This window comes from Molothrus ater, chromosome 5 (genome assembly GCF_012460135.2).
Source record: "Molothrus ater isolate BHLD 08-10-18 breed brown headed cowbird chromosome 5, BPBGC_Mater_1.1, whole genome shotgun sequence".
Taxonomy (NCBI): Eukaryota; Metazoa; Chordata; class Aves; order Passeriformes; family Icteridae; genus Molothrus; species Molothrus ater.
The window spans coordinates 48,189,231-48,213,227 of NC_050482.2; the positions used below are offsets into that span (position 1 = coordinate 48,189,231).

A 23,997-nucleotide genomic window follows, 5' to 3' on the forward strand; every position below is an offset into this window, starting at 1 on the left:
GGGGAGGGACAGAGAGGGCCAAGCAAGGGAGAGGAAACTTAGAATCAGAAACCTGCCACCTCTTGCTCAGTCCATGGCTGCTGCATGAGGGTCAAAGACAGAGAGATGGGGATTTCTTTTCTTACTTTGAAATTTGATAATTTGGGGGTAGAAGGAGACCCTTAAAATTCTTTACCCGCAAAGAACCTCTTTCGCAGTATTCAATCACCCCAAAGATCATGGTGTCTATCTTCACAGTGCCATAGAACTTGGTCAGGTTGTAATAATCAATCTGTAGGAGCTGGAGCAGAGACATTTAATCTGTTTTTAAAAGCAATCATTTTTAGTACAGAAACATAGGACATGGATATTTGTGTGACATGGCTTTTTATCTCAGGCCCTGATAAGATGTATGAGTTTCCCTTAAACCAGAGTATGCTAAGGCACTGAGTGAAGTACTTGAAGACATTTGTCATTCCAGAATCTTCTGGATTAGGGAGATAAGAGTGGCTGCTGTTGGGTACTGCAAGTTAATTTTAGAGCCCACTATAGTATCTATTACTGCCTCTCTATCAAACCTCCCAGCTGACCAGAATAGCCATTATGAGTGACAGAATGATGTGAATCAGTCAGTAAATGAGCAAGTAATAAGAATTTAATGATGCTGCATGATATTATGGAGTTTGTCCATTTAAACAGACAACAGTAGTTTACTTTGAGGTATTTTTAGAGTTTACTGAATTCACAATATAGCAGTGTTGTGTAACCATTCAAAAAAAGATGCAGTACTGCAGCCAAATTAATCTCCCATGCTGAAAGAGTCTGTATGCAGAAGTCAGCAGAGAGTAACTTATATTTAAAGAGCTGCACTTGGCATTCAATAATAAGATTTAACTACAACATTCCACTACTGATGAATTAGTATGATATGAGCCAAAAGAGTGCAGTGCCTTTTAGCATCAGCTATAAAAACTGATTAAGTAAGGCCGTATGACAGCACATCAATTATTTCATTCATCCTCAGCTTGACTGGCACACAATTCAGACTCTGAAGTGGTGATGAGATCACATAATAAAGATAAAGTTCATCAAACAATATCCTTTGAGGAATTAATTACCTGTCCACCTCACAAACATGCACAAACATCGGGCCGTTGGAGTTGACAGTGGAAAGCAATGACTTCACTCATAGACCCCATCCCGCCCTGCTGTGTCCAGCTTCTATGTGCAACAGTTACCTTGTTCAGTTCTATTTTTTGCTTTTCTGAGAAATTTCCATCACTGTTTCTGAGATCCTTTAGGATCACCACCTGAAGGAAAAATACCAGTTGGGGAAAAAATCATATGTTTAGTACAACAGCAATTAGTCTTTCTCTTCCAAGAAATGTCTATACAAAGAAATACTTCAGAAACACCTGCCTACTGCTTCACTGTTGGAGTTTCAGTTAATCAGCTAATAAGTACTGGAGCTATATTTTCTTCAGAGGATTTACATCTATCAGTTGTGCAGATTTTAACTTAACAAGAATATACCTCAATCAGGCAGATAGCTCTACTGAATGCAAAAGAATTGCCATGTAAATGGCCTGTTCTCCATTAACCTATTCACCTCTTTAGTACCAAAATGTATCAGATTTCTGGTCCCTGTGTTTATGCTGCTGTACTCCTGGGCCAGGGGTTCATGGAGTCTAATATTTAGCCTTCTGTCAGTAAACAAAATACATAGCAGAAGATCGGGAACAAAGGGCCTACTCCTTCCATAAGAACTAACCATTCTAACCATTCTGCAAGGTCAGGGGAGGTGGAATGACCTCCTCCCAAAACGTGCCCTCCTAAAGTTGAGGAAGGGAGCATGGACACTGCAGTCAGGTTACCTTCTTGTCATACTTGCCCCGGCGAAGTCTCTGGGTGGTGTCACGTCTCTTATCTTCATCAATCTGAGAACAAAGAAGAATAATTAACTTGCAATTATCACCTACTCCTCACTTGACAGGTCCAAAGGGATTAGTAATGTCTGTGTGTGCTACACAGAGAAGCATAAACCTCTCTCTCTAGGGAGGGTCACTACATGCCGCAGAAATTGTGGGACATCCATGTCACTCCCAGGCCCTCCACCTGCTGTTTTCATGCTCTTTGGCATTATAGAGGCATAACAACGCACAGAAAATCATTTGTAACAGAGACTGGAAGTCAATACCCAGCCCATTCCCCCATCATAAAATGAGCTTTACTGATAGGAGTGGGGAATGATCTCTATTTCTTCAATACAGCAAGTGTGGGTTAAAAAAAAAAAAAAATTAACAGGTCCCCATCCTACCAGAGCCATAGGGTGCTGTAGTGAGAACATGTCAAAACCCCAGCATTGATTGTCCTTAGGAGACAGAATCCAAGATCCAGCTTTGGACACTGTGCTTCTCTTACCTTTAAACTAACATAACTTGTCTCACTGGTCTCTAGAGGCAGGATTTCCTCAGGTGGTATATGGGACCATTTCTTCCACCGGCGCTCATTATCTCTCCTGTACTTCCTGAAGAACAAGAGAAGCCTTCTGGGACATCCTCCCAGGGAACCGAAACCCACAACAGGAGATTAGGACAGGGAAGCATCTAGCGTCAGGATGACACAAGGATGGTGTGACAGGTTGATGAGACTTGAGCAGAAGCCCTGTGGCTCTCATCCAGTTTTCCAGTTTGAGGAAACTCCTTCATTCTCCTAGCTTTGGGGAAGCCTAAATGCTCATTCATTCTGTAGCAGAAGAGAAGAGATTTAGCAGAACAACTGCTAGGCAATTGCCAGAGTCTTGGGGGTGGTCAGAAGAATTTAAAGTATAAAGGACCATCTGGATTTTATCATGTTATTAAATGTACTTGGAAGAGAGGTCCCACAAACAAATGTAAGCCAAAGGAAGTCCTGCCATCCACAGTGGTTAGTAAGAACTGCTGTGAATACAATGCCAGGAGAGGAGTGATCAAGTGCCTTTTTGTGGGTGTCCCTTGTATTCTGCACATTTTGTAAAAATGAGGGAAGAGTCCTTGGAAATGGGAGAAAGAAACTACTGTCTCCCCTGCAGAAATTCAGAGCAAGCAGTCTTAGAGAAAAGCTACAAGACAGCTACTGCTCATCAAATTGTCTCCTTACTTGTGTAAGTCCTTCCTCGACTAAAAAACTGCACAGGATTGACTGGAGAGTTTGCAGGAGAATCCTAACACACTGATAACTGCTGGCAAATGCTCCAAATGGCAGAACCCATACTACTGACTAATAACACAAATATTCCCTTGTTCACTACATTTTTTAGCATATATTTTCTTAAGAAAATGAAGACCAAGAATTGCAATAAGAACTGTTTTTCTCTGTTCTATCTTGTAAGGTGTGTCTATGTGTCATTAGGATGCGCTAGAGTTCAAACTGGTATCAGCTGGTTATTAAGAACATATCAAACTGAATTAAAACCTACTAGACCTAATATTTAGTTACATGTTTTTCAGGACTTACACTTTTTACTTTGCAGTCAGAACTTCACAGGTAGCTGTGGAATAGTTCAAGTGTGCTAGAAACTTAGGAGATAAAGAACAAATAATGAGGCATTTTGTTGATTTTCGTAGGAATTTCTCTTCTTTGCTTGTTAGGGGACAATCTTCAGTAGCAATTATATTTGAGACGTTTACTTTTGTTTTGACACTAAAAGTGCAAGTTTTATTCTAAAAAAGTCTCAGAAATCTCTTCTATATTTGATGCTTGGGAATATCACAAAGATATGTATACAATAATAATCTAATAATCTAAACAGAATATTTAGATTTTATGCATCTGCAAATATGGAGAAGTATAATATATTTTACAAGTCCCTGCTTTTGTTTATTAATTTTCATAGGCATTGCAAACTTTACTGTCTGTTTGTATGTCAGTGCTTAGATGTGGCGATGATTAGCTCCTACATATCTTGAGTACAACTGGATGTATAAGAGTTGTGTATCTTTATCTTTGATTTTTCCCTTGTTTTAGTTAGCAACACAGATTGGTCTACTCAAAATAAGAGAGCCTGAATAGCATCTGTTTCTAATAAACTTTTCTTAAGATCTGATTTTCTTGGTTTTTTTCTGAAGTTCTCCGATACATAACAAAAATACAGATTGAAAAGAGAGGCACAGGTAAGAAAATTTTTTTAAAGATTAAAGAAAATCCTATACTTTGGAACTGTGGTGGGATTTCTTCCATCAAAAGGAGGCATCAATTATTTCTATTTCTGCTATTTCCATAATGATAATGCTGCATGAAATTCCAAGCTGTTAAAAAAATTTGTATGCAGGGTGTTGACTGAGTTGAAGGAATGGATCCATGCAATGAAAACACCAAAACCTCATGGTGTTCTGACTCCTACAGTGTCTCAAGAGAAACACCACCTTCTAGATTGAGCTTTTATGTCACCAATACATTAAAGAAATATAAGTGAAGAAAGAAGAAAGCCAAAGATGGGTAATTGGAATAAGATCCCAATATTACCAGGTGGAACGTGCCTGGGCTCTTCTGGCCCTTGCTGCTTGACCAGAGGCAGGCAGCTGTGGTGTTTTCACCTCAGAGACACCCCTGGCTGGCTGTATGTTGCAGCTGGCACTTGGAACAAGTCCAGGCAAGCAGGAATTCAGTTTTTACCTCTAATGGAAAGGCTTTAGGTGAGGTGAAGAGGAAAAGGAGATGGATTCTGCTGGAGGGTTAATCCAGGGTTTTATTCCATGGTCACAGATCTCCGAATCTTGGTAACAGCTCCAACAGAATCCCGACCGCATGGTCCTGTGTCTTTTTAAACCCAGGGAAAGGGGAAGGGGTAGGTGTGCCACCAACCAGGTGGGAGGGGGGACAGTCTCAGGGGACAATGACACCTAGATGGGCTAACGATCCCAGGGCTGGGAAGCATCTTTTGAACTGCACCAACCAGACCACGCCCTTGCTGGAATGTTAAGATTGATGGACAGCACTTAGCAAGGGGGCAAGGGGGAGGGGAAGGGAGAGGTTGGCACACCTGAGGGACTGGGAAAGGTGAAACAGGATATTGCTTCACACCGCAACAGGTAATAAAGTGGAAAAATTCTGAAGATTGGTGTGAGACTTATATTTCTGTGTATGTATAGGAATCAGAGCTTTTTAGCAGATGCAAGAACATTGAACCTTGCTGCATCTTCTCCCTTGATTATTAACCTGTCATAACAACACCATGGATGCAAGCACTACTTGGCATATACCAGAGTTCACACTAGGGACAACCACACAGGTCTGCAAGGTAAGCTAATGAATGGCTCTTCAAGGAGGGATCAAAGGCATTTTCCTAGTGGGAAAACTGTTCAAGGACAAACAAACAGAAGCCAAAGGGTTGGTACCTTAGAATCAGCAAAGAGATGATGAGAACTAGAATCACAATTCCTGTGAGCGTAAAGACAGCAATAGTCAAGATGTGTGGGCCTGCAGAAAAGAAAAAATGAAAGATAACTTCATGGAGGATGCTGAAAAACAATATTGTATTTAAGAAATTACCCTCATACACACATGGAAATCACAGTAGCTGACCAAGGATACTTTTTTGGTCACATCCAAATTGAGAGGCTTTGGTAAAGTCCAGCACTGCCTTGGAATGACACTTGCCTCTTTCAATGTGGGATGAAGCATGACCCAGAGCAGTGCAGTCTTACATCCCCACCTGAGGAATGGGCAATCTGTGGGCACACCCAGGCAATGGTGCTACTGTGTGGACTGTACTCTTCAGTAGGAAATTAATATCCTGTAGAGGGGAAATTAATCTGATGGCAGCACAAAGCCAGTAAAGTACCCTTGGAAGCTGCTAGGAGCCAAATCTACATGAAAATCATGTTGTTCAGGCATCTGAGGACTTAGACCCCAAACCTACAGAGCCCACAAGGGTTCTAATCCTGAGCAGGTACACAGGATGAACAAGGCTGGGAACTGAATAAGGTTTTAATGATTGTCTTACTGTGGAAAAGCAAACTGAAGCCTCTCTCGTGTCTGTTCTTGGAACTTAGGGGTACTGGGAAGGAAAGTTGGTGGCCACCAACTTCATTTGAAGAATAACAGGCCATTGTCACAGAGCTTCAGCTGGTGGTCACATGACTAGAGTGAACCTACTTTACTGAGCAAATGTCTCAGGCAAAAAAGGCAGAGGAGAATCCAGTTTTGCAGATTGCCATGTTGATTAAGGACAGTAAAAGAGCTGAAATATTCAGCCTTACTGAGGCTAATATACTTCCGTCTGTGCCCAGGAACAGAAATAAAGGGACACAGAAAAAAAAATCAAAATTAGTAAAGAAATAAAAACCAAATATACACACACTAGCTGCCTTCAGAATCAAGCAGCAATTGAGGAAGGATTTTCAACATACCAATTTTTGTGCCTGTATCTGACATAGGATTCCGTTTATGAACTCCTCTAGATTTTGGAGCCAGATTTCTGTTTTGATTTTTCTTGTTCTGGGTATCACATCTCCCCACTTTCTTTCAGTATGTTCATCAGGGCCTCTTCAGTATGTCTAAGGGCCTCACGGTAATTTAGTATTAATCTGATGCTCTCTGATGAAAACCATCAGTACTATCGTTCTCCTCCACAAGTTAAGTCACCACTATAAAATGAGAGCTAAATGAGAATGGGCAAAATAATTTTGCATGAAAATTGTCTGAAACTTCAGGTTTGTGAATTGTGGCATGCAGCTTCCACAAACAGATTACAATTTTCCGAGGAAGTGCTGTGGGACCGTAATTTCCCTTCCCTGAGGTTCTGCTGCCACCTTCTGGCTCTTAGTTTTACAAGAGGCAGAGGGAGACATTAACTGGTCCTCTGGAACCAGAAACGTTTGTTTATTGAAGAATGATCTTATCTATGTTTAGAATGAGGGTTAAAACTTTCTGAATAAGGGGAAAATATGGATGAGCCCCCGTTTTTTTCACGGAATACTAGGAGGAAGGTAGGCAGCAGAACTGGGTCAGCTGTTCTCAGTTATGGCTTAGGAAGAAGCAGGGCTCTCTGGTTGTCTCTGCTGTTCACCTACCCAGAGGAAAAAAGATATTCCAGGATGGAAAGTTTTGACTGGCTTTAGCAAGACACAGTGATTACTTAAACTTTGACCATTCTCCTTTTTGGGGGGGGATATATTTATTTAGAATCACAATGAAGGAAGCTTTGGGGTTTTTTTTAAATGTGAAACAAAATAATCAAGTGCCTTTGGGTGGCAGTTTCACTTTAAGTTTAGTATGGCTTGGCCACAGTGTCAGGCTTCAGTTAAGCACTAGATGTTAAGCTACTGACATTTGTAGACATTGGCTTTCTGCAATTTTCTTTCCCCCTTGTGCAGCAGCTTCAAACAAGGACATACTGAAGAGAATATTTGAAGGATATTTCAGATCCACTGACAACACAGTATGTTATGGGGCCCAAGGGATGGATGAGAATGGGACTGGAGCAACATCAAGAAGACAGGAGCCAGAAAGCACAAAGCTCATGGAGCTGGTACAGGGAGACTTGTGGCTGATGTGTGCAGTGCTGCTGTCTCTGCAAAAAACCAGCACTCACAGTCAAACCAAGGGAGACCAGAGACTTAACCAGAGATGAAAAATGAAGCTCCACTGAAATCCCTCTGCTCTTCCCAGAACTAACTTGAGTCTTATCAAAGCTGCTGCCTCCCTTCTCCTGGTAACTCCCATGGGTCTCTGGCAATAAACCACTACTCCTGCCTCTCTTATGAGGGATAAAGCCTAATTTTAGGGCATCTGATTTACTTTACTGAGGAATAAAAATGTTTAAATTTTACCACCTTATTGTGAATGGACTCTTAGCAGAAGATGTTTATCTCTCCAGGTATGCTTTGCCTATTCCCTAATGGAGGCAAGCAATACAGCAAATTAATGGGACTACTTTAGCAGAGACTTTTAACAGCAGCATCTCTAGATTCTTACTGATGGAATGACTCAGGTGAAGACTAACCTACTGTGCACTAACCCTTGCAATTACTGCCACTGCAATAATTTTTATTCTGCATATCATACCCTGAAGCATATGCCCTTCCATTGCCAATCACCATGTGGCAGCAGTCTTAAAGGGGGAAACAATCTCAGTCTGATCAGACTGCCGAGGCTCTACTCTGCTATGCTGAATAACAAGGGACTTCATCCATTCTATCCAGGAGTCACCAAAAACTCAAAAGGAAAGAAGGTGGTGATTTCTGAGATTTTAGATTTGAAGTATGGGTGTAAATAGAGCCATAACCTAGTTTCCCATGGTCTTTCTTCAGAGTCAGCTCTTCTCAGAGCCCCCTGAATCTGCACAGTGCTGCGTCCTCTCCCCAGCTCCCTACAACAAGGATAAAGCAGCAAGAAGAAGCCACCATGATCCATCAGATACAGAAATGCAGAGTCAGATAACTCATCATAACCTTAATTCTGCTGCCTTTCCTGGACACTCTTTCAAGCAGTTCACGCCACTACCATATTCTAGTGAAGATTATTCATTTGGGGGTGACTTCTTCTGAAATACCCCATGGTATTCCCCATAATCACTGGTACAGTACTGAGTTTTCAAGAGACTTAGTATCAGCACCAAAACAGAAATAAAGGTTTTGAACTGGACTGGAGGCAGAGAACATGGTGGGGATGAGGCAGGAGAAGGAAAGACACTGTTCTGCACCCAGCTCCTTGCATCACTGGCTGGGGGCAGTGTGAAAGTAGCATGCTGGATCACACAGCAGGTGGATCTCAGGACTGTGCGACTTGTCTTCAAAGAGGTAGGTGGTAGGTTTAATAGGTGTCTCACCAGTGCCTGGAGTATCACTGGGCAGCTTGTGGTTCTTCCAAATAAAATCCGGACTGTTAGTCGCTGCGCATGTGCCATTGCTTTGAGTGTTGAAATACAGGAGAGGTTTGAACTGCGGATGGGAGGAGGGAAGAAATGCAGTCAGGAGCTGTGTTCTCCCTCTTTTGTCCCTTGCTCCAGACTACCCTTAATAAATACATTGCCCAAACTCAAATTAATTTTCCTGCTATAGTGGTGCATTTCTCAGTGTAGCCATATGCTTGGCTGCTATATTCTTTCTCATTCCTCCCCTCTCTCTGAAAATAAATTTACCAATCCCACAAAATACCAGCTGCACTTCACTTACTGAATCACCAGATTACATCAATTCTGTCAGTCTCCAGCACACCTCACATGACCCCTTTCTGGCATGCACAGAATGCCTTGGCACTCCACCACGCCTGCTGCAGTTATTTTCATCATTCTTATGCAACAGTACAGGGCATTCTGTTTCTCCTTTCATATATAAGGTTGAACAGTTGCACCCTGCACATACGTACATAATTTGCGGTCCGTGATGTGTACAGCACGGTCAGATTGGTATCAATGTCTCCAAATTCATCCAGAATCACAGGACCCACTACACCTGCAGACACAAGGAATTCATTAGAGGGCTTGCATTTTCAGAAACACAAATATGGGGCAGGAGGGATGGGATAAAGAAAAGGATTTCTGATACTTAGGATACTTTTCTTCTTCAGGTATGTGCTAGATACGTATCAGCTCAGTGTGGTGATTTTAACTTTTAATACCACACTACACTTTCTCTACAAAATCCAATAAAAAGTGTTGAACTGACAGCACTGAAGAGGAAAGTCTCCCTGTAGCTACAACAAAATATATTTGTCAGATTTCTTCAGCATACCAAGAATGTCAGAGTCACCTCCCTTGAAGAGACCATTTTGGAAGTGAGAAGCAAAATAGTCTGTTTCCACCTGCAGTTTGAATCTATCTGCAGTAAAAGAAATACAAGGATACTTTCATTTCCTTTATTCTTTTTAAAGCCTAATAATAATGTTTTTACCATGTTCTTTTTGCCTTTAGCCTCCTCTCTCTGTACATCAGCAAATGTGCACATTGAGAAATTGCCTGTGTAGCACATCACAAGGATTTTAAGGTGGAACTTCCCAAATCCCTCAGCACAGCTTGACTCAGCCTGACTGCATAAGTCAGTTGCCTCAACATGAGCACAAGCTTAGCCAATATCCACTACTCCTGAAAGTCTCACCTTTGTTTTCCCCTTTTTTTATAAGAGGATTTTTTTATCAGCTTCAGATTGTCCTTTTGCTGCTCTTGATGATGACTTGTTTTATTTCTCCTAACTTCAGTATCAACATTATTTTAGTTCAGCAATTACCTTCTCCCTTTTCACCTCAAAAACTGATGCTAACTTTTTCATGGTCTACCTTCTTAATATCAAAATAATTATTGTATGAAATCCCTACTGTACCAGACTCCATCACAGGAAAGAATGAAGGTGGTTCAAAACCTATTACTTTCAGAATTTTTTTTAACTAAACCTATAAATTATGACGAACATTACAGTGCTGTATTTTGGATGAGTAAAAACGTTTGTGCAACTTAACTTTTAAACTTAAGCAGAAGAGATAAGTTTACTGACGTTCAGAAAGGGATGCTGTCTCCAGAAGGAATTAGTAAACTATATTTTGCTAGGTATTAGATACCATGGTTAAAGCAAAGATAAGCCTGCAGCCTTTCCTATCTTAGGAAAATCTGGGAAACTTCTACATACATATTTGCTGAATGTAGGTGGGGCATAAACACAAAACTTTGAGTCATCGTTTTGGTACAGATCTCTGATATGAAGCAACAACTGGGACTATACTCCCAGAGAGATAACATTTTCACTTCTTTGCATAAGTTTTGCCTTTGTCTTTTCCTAATGATTGAATTCTGTGATTTTAAGCCCATGGCCTACAAAACAAAAGCCCACCAGTGCTAGACAACCTGTGAGAGGAACAAGAAAGTTGACTAAGAGGAGCCAACCCACTGTCAGCTGGCCTACACCCACACTACAGGCACCCAGGCTTACATGGCTTTGTAAACTGGAAAAGGTTGAGACTACTTCATTAAAGCCCAGCCAAGTGACTTCAGAGTCATTTTGAACATCAAATACTGAAAATAGCATCCTTGTAAAAATTATATAAAAAGAAAAAAGTCTGCGAATAAAACTCATTGAAAGGCTTGGACTTGTTTAGGGTAGAAGTGACTTGTCCTAAGAGTGTTTAAAATGAAATTTCTTTCCCCTCATCAATTTAGTGAACCCTGCAAAGGACAGTACTGTTTTTACCTTCAAAAGTGGTGTTTCGGAATTCACGGATTAAATTGAAAGGTGACATTGGGCTCTGTGAGATGACAAATTTCTTGACACCATGTCCAAACAGCAACACTGCATTGAAATAGCCAGCAAGAAAGTCATCTTCCATCTGGAACAAAAGAAAACAAAAATGACTGTTTGAGAGTTCCTGTTTCTGCCATAAGGCTATAATAACCTTGATTGGCTCCATTTGGCAGAAACTCCAGCAGAGAAGACCAGAATCTGCTGAACACTGTGTGAGTAGATGGCCAATGCCATGTGAGAGTTCTCATTTCAAAAAAGAAAGGCAAACAAAATATATTTTTGATGTATGAAGACAGGAAGGTGCTGAAAACTTAAAAGAGGCCAATAGGTAAAGGTCTGGCATGCTAATCCTGGTGCAAAGGATTCAAGAAATCCTACACTGTAGGTTCTTGGCAGTTCTGCTTTGCTAAGTGTGTCCCAAAGACCCTGGCTTTGGATATGAGTTTCTGTGCAGATAATTCAGTGTGGTGCCAGCAAGTTTGGGCTTCCCAGTGGCCACAGCTCAGGGGCAAAGAGCTATGCCAGAATTTCCAGCAGCCTGCCATAGAGCTGGCACCCAAAAAGCATTGAGCCCAGGCTGGGGGATCTAGAAGCCCTGTAAATCCAGCCAGAACCTTCAGGCTGCCTGCTGGAGAGCTGGAGCTCAAAGCCACAAATCCTGGGATGCAGAAACTATACAAGAAGGATCTGGTTCCTTTCCTGGGCAGATAGCAGGAATATCAGTTTCACTAAACAAATACAGCATATTCACAGGTTCTGCTTTTCTGGAAATTAAAAAAAAACCCTTATTCCGATGGAAAAAAAAAAGTTTCCTGTTTTTGAAGCTTATCTGGAAAGCCACTCAAAAGAAACTGCAATGGTTGTCATCTCTTAGACATATCTGCGCAAATTATTCAACAATTATTAGTTCTGAACTTTCCATGCTCACATCTCAATTACATGTACAGATCTTTCTTGAGTGATGCCTTGCAGCTACATGTAAGAGTGTCAGTCACTCAGATGTGGAGTGGTAAAAGCATGTGCCTGTAAGTCTCCCTCATGCCCCATGAATAAGACACTTGCAGAACAAATTAGAAGTTTGAGTTGAACTTCACAAAGCAGGAACATGACATCCTGCAGATTTGCCTTATGATACTACATTTTGACATCATTACATCAGGAAAAAAATACCATCCTGCAATAATATAAAGGAATATCAGCTTAGAAGCATGACAGGGGATGATTACAGCTGCATTTTTAGTTTTCACTTCCTCATACATGAACAGGAATGAACCAAATGCAATAATCAGATATAAAATAGTGTTCTTACCAGGATGTCGTCCTCCATCTCTATATAGTCTCTAATTACAGTATTGTAGCTGTAATTAGCTGGTGGCAGAGTCAGGACAAGTACATTGCGCATGTAATCAGCTGAGATGTTCTTCTTGAAGTACACGTTACTGCAAAGCAAAGCACAAGAGCCCCATGAACACTGAACAACAGGCTCAGTAGTATCCATGATAATCAGTCACTTGTTCCCAACAGTTCTGTTATTTAACAGGTTAAAACAGTAGTTCTAAAAATAAAATTTCATAATGCACACAACTCTTTATATCATTCATTCCCTGATGCTAGCATTTGTGCCTAAATATATTAAAAGGTAGTATCAAGGCAATCTGCCAATCTGACACTCAAAGGTTGTTGTGAACTACGGTTATTATTGTAACTGTTTTCTACCCTGCTTATTTCCTCTTTTTTTTTTAAGTGGAGTTTATATTTATTAAAACTCAGTTTCTCTTTGGAATCTACAATACCGCAATCAGTTTCTTCATGTTACTGTGCCTGTCTCTGAGCTCTTCCACACTCTTTTTGCTTGTTCCTCTAATTTTGATATTTCCTGCTAGAATTGAGCACAGCAGGAGTTGCACTAAAAGCATTTAACAGAAGGGAATGAAACAATCACAGAGGTGCAGAGAGCAGATTATTGATTCATTTGTTTAATTCAGTGAGATAGGAAAATCAGAGGAAACTGTGTCAACTTGAAAACTCTGCTAAAACAAGCAGAAGATGTTGTAGCTTTCAGGTATCCTTGGTTTCATCACTCTGACAGGCCATCTGAAAGTGCTTCACAAATTGGCCACCACCAGACTCACATGTTAAAGAAGAATTTAGGAATAGATATTAGTGTCAACTGGCAGCATCTGTCATTGCTATGGCTAGATTAAGAGAAAGAAAATAATTGTGTGAGCCTTCTCCCATTATTCATGTTTGATCATCCTTTTATTTTGTCAGTCAGTACTGACTGGCCATCTGATTGGATTCTTACACCACAGCCCTGTACCTGCCTTTCCCTGAACCTTCTGACTTTTACAATGCACTTTTCACCCTAAAGAACTTCAAAATGTTTCTCATCCAAGCTTGGGCTGAACTAGCCAGTTGAAAAGAAAACCTCATTAATCTCCACCAGACTGGATAATCCCCCAGCATCCCACCTCTCTTGAGGGAGACTTAAAGACTGTGTTTGTGTCCTGCTTGCCAGACAACTCGGAGCTGAAGAAAATTTAAATCAATCACTTTTTCAGAGGCACTTCACCCCTGGAGAAGCATGGGACTTTGCCTATTCTCCCTCCTACAGCTTCAGTTTTCATCTAATACATCTGTCTGTATTTTGTTGGGCTTTTTTTAAGAAAAATAGTGTGATTCGAGATACTCAGCAAAATAAGGGGTCTGTAGAAAGCTTAAGAAGAGCAGCATATAAAAAAGCCTGAGGCAGCTGGGTATATCAGCAGGATGCATATCACAGCAAAGAATCCCCTAATCACCCTCACCTACTGTAATGCAACATCTATACCTACAACACCAGTGGTAAAGCACTCACATACACTGTTCCCATTATGCATTTGCAAAGAAAAAGAGTTGAGGCCAGTTGCCTCAGGAAAAGCAAATGGGAATTTCTAATGCCTGGATAAAATTGTGGAATGCAAAAGCTCTTAAAGGCACTTCTGAAAAATAGATATGGTGAAATTGAAAGCGTACAGGATAGAGAAGATCCTGGTAAAACCTGAACAGGATCCACTTAGGAACCAAAGGTTAAATCCCTGAAATCATTAACCCAGAGTTTCTTAGAACTGACCTGTTATGGTCATCTTTAGACACAAGAGCTGGGAAGTCCCACTGGCCCTAGAAGTTCATGGAATCTTTTTACTACACCAACAGTGAAGTAACTTCAAGGCATGGGCACACACATTTGCCTTGCATCCATCCATCCATCCATCCATCCATCCATCCATCCATCCATCCATCCATCCATCCATCCATCCCACCAGACTGCCCCAGGCAATTAACTTTCTCCCAGACTGTGACTCGCTATGACAACTGGGATTATACACAAAAAACATTTGGTTTAGGTATCTACACTTAGTTGTACCAATGTAATCTCTGCTGTGTCACATAGGTTTAGGGCCAGAGATCAGTTCTCAGTCCTCGTATATAGCCAAGGCTTTTGAGGATACCATTGGTAAAGCAAATTTTTGTCAGACATCTTCTATAAAGAGTTTTGTAATTAGCAATGTTAAGAGAAAATTAAACAATAGAAAACCAAGGTTGCATGCTAAGAAGCTTCTCTGAGAAGTTATGTTTCTGTGGTTATAGAGATGTTGAGGCGATGGTTATAAAGTGCAAGAGTTATTAACTGGGAGAACAGTTATATCACATAAATAATTTAAAAATTGAATAAATGGAGTCTAGGAAAATACTGTAAGTCTATTTACATAATTGTCTGGTTGAGCAGAGTGTATGAAAAATGTACCATATCTCAAATAGACAATATCTCACGTCCATTCTGACTTTGGACTCTGTGCTTCTTTCATGGTTTCCTGCACTGAGGAGCCCCAGGAAGGCATTAAACCTACCTGCTCTGTCGCTGCCTTAGAAAAATATTATATGAACCAAAAGGGATTTTGTAGAGGATGTGCCATGAATTAAACACTACACATGTTATAGAAATGGCAAGACATGAGGAAAGATGGAAATAGAAAACATTTTGTAAGAGAACATTTCTTCAACAAACCAGTTCCACTCAGACTATTTCCATTAGCTATATCCATCAGCAAATTGCAGAGAAAAGAAGAAAAACAAAGGTGATACTTTACTTGAAGAGATCTATCAGGATGATAACGATGTCATTATCCACCTTCTCCGTCCCTAGGTCTGAGCTGACGTTCTCTGGAGAGCCACACATTATGATCACTACAGAATGGGCAAAAATGGAGAGAGATTGGTGAGATTTACAGACAAGAAGAGGGTGTTTGCCTGCTCCCCCATGTTTGAGTAGCAGGCAGTAGAGCAACTCTGGGCTAAGGCACATTGTCTGTGCTGTACTGGGGCCCAGGCACAGAGCTCCAGCCTCTCTGCAGTAAAGCCACAATATCTGAGGGGAAGTGGTAAAAGGTGCTTCAACACCTGCACCATTTTCTGTCTGATTGCACCAGAGCACTACCATTATCCCACTCAAATAAGCATTAGGAGTTGTGGTGCCATAACAGCTACTCAACATGAACATTTCTGGGTTAAATAGCCTCCAAGTAATGATTCCATTAGCTTGCTTACTCTCACAGTCACTTGGCCTGCTGATGACAGGTGCTTAGTCTTAGGAGAAGATGAGGTATTTATTCATTCATTTTTCTAGTTTAGATTAATCATTCCCAGAAGTGCCCCTTGATATCAAAATGAGGTCCATAAATGTACCAGGGCTGCAAACACATGAGTGATAGAGAGCTTGCAGTATCTATATTCTTGTAGTATTTAAAGCCCTTCTTAGAGAAATTGTGATACCTGGATTTCTGAATCTCTCACAAAAAAGAGCTTGTGCTTAGATGGGATAATGTACCCCAAAAGCTCTCTGGAACCAGGATATTCCCCCATATTTTATGAGGACGAAGAGAGGAATCTAGGAACTTTGTGCCATTTTATCTTTACATCCATGTAAAATGGTGTATCTTTGTTTCCACCATTTCTGGTGAAAGTCTTCCCCTATAACCTAACTAAGGGGTGGGTTTGAGTTCCTTGGAAAAGCAACTCACTTGCTGGAACAGTGCAGCCTCAACCCCTCCTTACCATTGCTCTTCCGGTTTGGATTTTTCACAGTTTTTCTAAGCAGCTCTGGAGTTCTCAAAATATCCTTGAACTTGAGTTTTTCAGAGAACTCTGTGATTCCAGCATCTAAAGCATTCATGTACCTGGCACAAAGGAGCAAGGATATCGTCAGGAAATTGCTAACTCCTCACATTTTCCTAAGATGTGCAAGATAGGCTGTTCAGAGCACACAAGAGTGTTTATAAGCTGGTATGAAACCTTTTCTGCAGCAATAAAAGTGAAAGAACCAATACATGGCATGAAAGATGCAGAAATGCTTGGAAAGTCTACCAGAGGTATTTGAGCATGGTTATAGAAGGGTGAATTTGGAAATTGCAATAATCTAATGAGACATTAACAATTAAGAAAAAATAAATCAGGGATACGGGAAACTGCAGGAAGTGAGATTAACAGGGAGGCAGAGCCAGGACAATCTGCTATTTAAGACATCAATGGTAATCTAAGAAGGCACATGTGAAGGTCCAAAGGACTAAACAGGAGCTACGGAAAGAACTGAGATAAAAATCACACATGTACCCTGACTGTGAGAGAAGCAAAGGAAGAAAAGCAGCAACAAGAAACCTATACAGAATCACTTAAAACTTGAAGGAAAAAGTGAGCTCAGCAAAAAAAGCAAGTAAGTAATGTTTGGTAAAAGATTAAGGAAAAACAGTCAGCTCCTCAATTTTACTCTCGCTTCTTGAGAAGAGATATTCTATCTGAAATAAAGTTAATGCAGAGGAGAAACCAAAAGAACTCCCTTTGTTTTTAAACTACATAACCTTTGATCTACCAGCACTGAGATCTCAGTCCTATGAGCTACTAAATACCTTTTACTTCCTTTTTTTCTCCAGGAACAGAATCATTAACTGCTAATTACAGAAACATATGCATAGTTAAAACATAACCTGATTTTGCTATCACTGTGGGTATTCATTTATTTTTATATGTATATGGGAAAAAACAATTAGCTCGTACAGTAATACTTGTGCTTTAGAGAAAATGGATCTTTTCAAATTAGATTTCAAAAACCTTTACGCTGACAGTTTCTATTAGGGCAGGATGAGATACATGGTTACAACTAAATTAGGATGAAAAGTGGGCAGAGACACAAAATTAATTTTTTTGTTGTTGATTCAACAATAAAGGGACTTGAACAATTCTGAAGTCATAAAGAAGGTCCTGGCCAGAAGCATTTAAAAAAGTGAAATAAGAAAAACTTGGAAAGGTCAGAAATAGCTTCCATGCAATTATTTTACTGAAAGGTATGAAACCTGCAGAATTAAAGGGATTTAGCTAAAGCGTGTGTAGTGCATTGGCAATTACAGCTGCAAATGTGGAGGAGTAGGGTCTGTAGTAAGAGGTGAACGAAGTGCACTGATATTTCAAAGCATCAAAGAGAGGTAATCATAGCAATTATATCATGTGATCAAGTTGCTATCTATACTAAGAAAGAAGAAGGAAAAAATAAAAGTCCATAAATACCTACAGAAGAGTTAAATGGAGATAAGGATTTAGGTTTCCTAATTCAGAAAAAAAACTCTTTAATTCTGTATCCAAAATAATCCGTAAGTATATGCTTCTATCAATCTGAAGCAAATACAGTCATAAATTTTGCTTCGAATTCTGCAAGTCTCTCAGGTTATAAATTAGAAATACATATAATTGTTATTGCCATGAACTCTTTGCTACTTCTCAGCTACATTTATAAAATTAGTAGGAGAAATTAGATTTTGTTTAATAAATCAGCTTTTAATATCCCAAAATTGGGAAAAAAAATCAAAGTAGCATAGACACACTCACGTGAGCTGAAAGTTAAATAAGACTCAATAATAGAAAAGTATTTATAAATACCAGTATATTAAAGAGTCTATTTGTCTAAAAGCAGACTTTGTTTTCAGGCAAGGCGAAAATCCAGCACTTCTGAGAACCAAGCACAACCTGATGTTTCAGGTCACAAAATGAAAGCTGTCTCCTTTGCTCCAAACTGGTGAGAATATAGCTTAAACTCTGCAATCACTGGGGTAATTTTGCTTGAAGAAATGTAAAGCTTGAATTTTGGAAATAACACCTACATATTGAGGACATTAATGTGGAGAAATATTTTAAGAACTTAGTAAGACCCTGACCTAAAAAGGCATCTATGGGGAGCCTGTGGAGGAGCCTCTCATGTCCCACTGTTTATATTAAGAGGCTGTAAACAAATATTTTCATCACAGACAGCATGTGGGTTACGTTGTCCAAAGGAAAAGCAAAGGCTTGCAAATATTTAAAACAGACTGAGAAACATTCGGGTAAGTCCTACAGCTAAAAGCTACAATCCATCTTTTCCTTCTTTTGTTCCTTGGTAGTAGTAAGGCACCTCCCAGAGTGTAGGACTGAGAGAACACTTTGCAGAAACCATGTCTGAGGGTGGAGACAGCATTTATCAGAGGTCAGAGGGTCAGAGGTGGATCCAGATCTTACCAGAGGCATGCCTCTGAGGTTTCACTTCTCTTGTAAATGTAGACAGATTCCCAGGTTGTGGTTTTGAATGGCAGCTGAGAATGTCTCCAAAAATGGAAGAAGAATTGGTTCAGTTTCCTGGCTGGGGTCAGAAGGCGGGTTAGGTTTTCTTTGTAGTCACAGGACAGTCCAAAACTCCCTACAGAGATCATAGGCAGGCTCAGTATTGTTTCAAGTCTGAAGAAAAAGATAAGAGGACAAGTCTGAACAGATTGCTGTTGCACCAAGGCAGCTACGATTTCCATCCTCACCTCCCTCTCCTCTTGTGCCCTGAGTTAGTGTAACACAGTTAATTTGAACCTGAACCAGAAGGTTCCTCAAGGTCACAAGCAGATTTCAAGCCTGTATTGGTACCAAAAAGCCCTGTTGAACTGCTCTAGGCATCTTCTTGCACTGTTCCCAGTTACCCCTACCCTTTTGGGTACCACACACCATTTTACCCCCAAGGGTTATGACAGGAGTCCAAAGGCTCAAGACAGGCTTCTGCTACCTGGATGCCATTCCCATGGGATGGATTTAATCTCCCTATTGGGACAGTGCTGCAGGGTGACAGCTTTTTGCTGTCAAAAAAGCTTTACTTCTACAATTCAAAGGAAAAATCTTTTTGTTTCACAAAGGTGTATTTTAGGAGCTGTGCAACAGCAGCAGTCAGGGAGAAAAAAATTAAGGCAACCCTCTGCTGACAAGGAATTTGTAAAACAAAAATCATTTTATATACAGAGACAGTAAGCTTTTAAGGACGAAAGTACATTTCTGGATGCTGCGATGTTATCAGACTAAACTCAAAATGCTTTTGTTCTTGTATGCTGTTTTCTTATAACAGGGAATTTTGCCTGCAAAAACCATGGCTGTAAGAGTTGTTGGCATTATTGTGACAAAATTTTATTTTCCAGGTAAAGTTCACTTACCCAACTACAGGGGTTTTACTTATTGCAATAGAAACAGCCATAGATGATGTAAAATATAATGACAGGGGAGTATTCACTAATTAAACAGGCTTCTTTTTTTTTTTTTCCTGACAGACTCAGAATAAAAGAGAATAGATTATTTTGGTTAAAAGGGACCTACAAAAATCATACTGAAATAATCAGGACTGACCAAAAGCTACAGGATGTTATTCATAGAAACCTAGAATGGTTTGGGTTGGAAGAGTCCTTAAAGATCATCTAGTTCCAATCACCCTGCCATGGACAGGGACACCTTCCACTAGAGAACTTACTAACTGCATTGTCCAAATGCATTTTAAACTTGACAAGCTTAAGGTATGATCCATCTGTCTAGGAAGGCTGTTCCAGTGTTCAGCCATGCTCCTGCTAAAAACACACTTCCTAATGTCCTACCTATACACACAGCTTTGAATCATTCCCACTTGTCCTGTTGCTGAATCCTAGGAAGAAGACATCAGCACCTCCCTCTATACTTGCCCTTTTCAGGAAGCTGTAGAAAGCAACAAGGTCTCGCCTCAGCCTCCTTTTCTCCAAACCAGACAAACCCACTGCCCTCAGCTCTTCACAGAATATGCTTTCCAGCTCTTTCACCAGTTTTGTAAGCACTCAAAGACCTTCACATCTTTCTATGCTCAAGGTGAGGCCACACCACTGCTGAGTACAGCTGGATAATCACCTCTCCTGACCAGCTGGTGATGCTGTGTCTGATGCACCCCAGGGTAGGGTTTGCCCTCTGTGCTGCCCGGGCACACTGCTGACTCTGGGGGTGCCAACCAGCACCCCCAGATCCCTTTCTGCAGGGCTGCTCTCCAGCTGCTCCTCAATCAATCAATCAATCATTCAACTTACTGTCAGGAGTTAGCAACTTCCCTACTAAAGTTGGGCTTTGGAAGGGTTTTTTTTCCCACCTACCAAACAGAGTGTCTATGCATAAAAGTCTTACTGCCTTGACTGTAGAACTCGAGGTGTCTGATGTACTCTAAACCAATGTCTCTGCAGGTTTGATGCTCACAAAACAACTTTGTTCAGCAGCTGACATCTTTAACATCACAATATAAGGGGGAAGAATTGGTACTTACGAGACCATTTGGAAGGTGGCATAAGTGCAAGCGGGTCCTATGACAGCACAGCCAAGTGTGCCATTTTCCTGCAAAGAATCAAAAAGGGTCATTTGGGATAAAGCAGAGGACTGGCAGAGAGAGGAGGATGGGAGAATGAAGAAATTTGTAGGATATGAGGAGTCACAGAATTTACCTAGCAAAAGCAAGAGAAGAGAGGAGCTACAGAAAGTTTAAAAGAACAAACATGAAGGGGAGGAGGAAAAAACCTCAGAAAGTCTAAAAAAGATAGAGTACAACATTTGTTAAGACACAGACAGCAAGTAAGGATTAAAATATTGTTATAGGTGCACATTTGAGATTAAACACCCCAGAAGAGTTTGCATTTGCTGAAGACAGGGTGGTTGGTATTACAAGGTCCTGTGTATCAGAAAAATTATTACATAAGTGTATATGAAACTATTATTTAAAAAAATCCTTCCATGACCATCAAATGAGGCCTCATCTGTATCTTTCTGTGTCACGAGGGACAATTTCTTAGCAAAGACTAGCGCATAGACATAGATTAGTAGACTTAAAAATTCTCATTGGATTGACCAAGTTTCACTCAGAGGTGTGAAAATCTTCAGAAACTTGGCTTCTTGTAATGCACTGATTTTAACTGAAGCATTTCCTCATATTAAAGTATTCACATAGTTTCTCTCACGTGACTTCTGTGATTTCTAGTGAGAAGCAAGCACTTCATCTTTGCCCTTTGGGCATAGTTCCATAACCACTGAATTGGTAACAGTGCCAGCCTAAGGATTTCTCTGCCCACGTCCCCATCCTTACCACAGCTCTCTTTTTGGTGTATTGTGTAAACTGATGGTGAACCAGATCAGGATCTGATCCAGTTAGAAATTGACCTTTTTTCTCTGCTCGGGCTGTTTTGAGAGTTTGAGTTGCTGGTTTGATTTTTTTAGTTAATTGTTATTTGGGTTTTTTTTTTAATGGATTACTTTGGCTGTCTGACCACACAAAGAATTGTGCAGATATAAAAAGAAGGTAACTTAAGCATAGGAAAAGGAGCCAAAAGCTGAAGGCAGTCTCTTGGAAGCATTCATAGAATCTCTCTTCAGTATTTGCCTACTTCTTTTCACAAAACATACAGGAACATCTTCTCTTTAAAAACTTCACTTCCCTGTCAAATTTCTTTGGAACTGAATAGCAGGATCAAAGGTTAAGAAGGAAAGACAGAGACACACATGCACACCAAGGCAGAAGGAAAGAAGTCTGCTACTCACATAAATGGTTTTGATGAGCTCCACACCTTCACAGGTGCTAGTACGGCAGGCTTGTGAGACATAGAAGGATGAAGTAAAGGGGTGGAAGATGGCATTCACTGTAACATTTTCTCCTGTAACACAAATGGAAAAGCAAACAGCATCATGAATTGCAAGTAACCACTAATACACTATTATCCCTCTCCTTCTGACACAGGTCTGAGCAGCCCTATACTCTGAGGTCTCCCTGCTTCTGCAACGTCTACCTACAACCTAACCCACACCCCCACTACTATGGATGTGACCGTGAAGTTCACTCCAGGGTGGACTGCTGACTTCTGTTGAGTGTTAGTACTTTTAGTAAAAAGTACTTTTAGTGTTGACCATTACTAGACAAATTTTTTAAGGCTCTGTAAGAAGTAACTGAGACACCACTTTCCAATAAAATTGGACAAAATCTCTTAAACTAGAGGACAGGTAGGGAATAGATACTATTTCTTTTATTATTTCCTTGGAATCTCTTTTTCCCATGATATTCTAGAGAGTGACAGTAGATTGGTGATGTTGAAAGGAGAGTTAAAATATCAAAATAAATAAAAGCAATATGACTCTAAATGAAGGCAAATATGGACTGCAGATTCTTCACACTTCAGATCGTGATGTGATCAACAGATAGGATCAAGAGGAAAATTATTTTCAGAAAGTAGAGGCTAATCCAGTCAGGAGAGGAAGCAATGGCAACCCAATTACTGCACGAGATGGATCACTGGTCTTGTCTGATCCAGTTTAATAATTTCCACATTACCAAACCGAGCTGAACATCTCCAGAGAGGCATGCAGGAAGAGTCTGCCCAAACACCATGAAAATATATATGGTTCTGCCCATTTATAGAGCATTTCAATTTATACAAAGAGAGGTCATGATTTCCATAAGTTCTACATAAGATGGGCAAGCAAGGAATCTGTCTAAGAAGCACCTTGCTAAAGGTCAGATGAGTAGGAAACTGTGACACAAAGTGTGAGAAGAAATCACAGGAAGAGAGGGATAACCAACACCCATTGGCTTACCTGTCATCTGGAATTCCTTTCGTACCCTTTCCAAGGCTTGTTCCACAGCTAACTTCACACCATCAATACTTGATGGGAAATCCGTGTAATTCATGAGCATCACATTGATCACATAACTGTTGTTGTTACACCGATCTGAACCCACTTTCTTCAGCAGCTGTAGTGAGGAAAACAAAGGCCAAATGGCCAGCACCAATACCAGTTCCTTCATCGTTGCTCAGTTTAGACCCATTGTGTGTGCTCTCCCACTTCTTTTTGTCTTCTAACTCTCTTTCTTTCAGATACTCTACATTGATTTTGTTCCTGGATAGAAAGAAAAAGAGAGAAAGAGAGAAAGAGAGAAAGAGAGAGAGAGAAAGAGAGAGAGAGAGAGAGAGAGAGACGAAAGAAAGAAAGAAAGAAAGAAAGAAAGAAAGAAAGAAAGAAAGAAAGAAAGAAAGAAAGAAAGAAAGAAAGAAAGAAAGAAAGAAAGAAAGAAAGAAAGAAAGAAAGAAAGAAAGAAAGAAAGAAAGAAAGAAAGAAAGAAGAAAGAAAGAAAGAAAGAAAGAAAGAAAGAAAGAAAGAAAGAAAGAAAGAAAGAAAGAAAGAAAGAAAGAAAGAAAGAAAGAAAGAAAGAAAGAAAGAAAGAAAGAAAGAAAGAAAGAAAGAAAGAAATTTCCAGAGTCAAAGACAGGCTATGCGATTCTCTCTCCTGCACTTCCCTATTCCCTTCCCTGCCTTCACCTCTGCCCGTCCCTCCAGTGTACTAGGTGGCACTTCAAGGTGAAAACTAGCAGCAGCAAAACTCAGGAAAAGAGAGAGGCTAAAGGTTGCTGAGAATGTTTGCTCATGGAAAGGCTGAGGCTATAAACTGAAA

At 40.3% G+C, this 23,997-nt stretch overlaps 1 protein-coding gene across 1 annotated transcript in view; it reads right to left on the bottom strand.

Moving 5' to 3' along the window:
• Nucleotides 1-23,352, bottom strand: part of GUCY2C (guanylate cyclase 2C) — a 43,996-nt gene extending 20,644 nt beyond the window's left edge. The window contains exons 1-15 of the mRNA XM_036401099.1: nt 23,142-23,352; nt 22,095-22,207; nt 20,833-20,900; nt 18,768-18,983; nt 16,284-16,405; nt 15,320-15,416; nt 12,499-12,628; nt 11,139-11,274; nt 9,328-9,413; nt 8,789-8,900; nt 5,355-5,436; nt 2,401-2,506; nt 1,854-1,916; nt 1,218-1,289; nt 176-280 (exon numbers count right to left, since the gene is read on the bottom strand). Coding sequence (XP_036256992.1) covers nt 176-280; nt 1,218-1,289; nt 1,854-1,916; nt 2,401-2,506; nt 5,355-5,436; nt 8,789-8,900; nt 9,328-9,413; nt 11,139-11,274; nt 12,499-12,628; nt 15,320-15,416; nt 16,284-16,405; nt 18,768-18,983; nt 20,833-20,900; nt 22,095-22,207; nt 23,142-23,352 — 1,719 coding nt within the window. The remainder of the gene's footprint in view (nt 1-175; nt 281-1,217; nt 1,290-1,853; nt 1,917-2,400; nt 2,507-5,354; nt 5,437-8,788; nt 8,901-9,327; nt 9,414-11,138; nt 11,275-12,498; nt 12,629-15,319; nt 15,417-16,283; nt 16,406-18,767; nt 18,984-20,832; nt 20,901-22,094; nt 22,208-23,141) is intronic.
• Between the last annotated feature and the right edge of the window lie 645 nt (nt 23,353-23,997).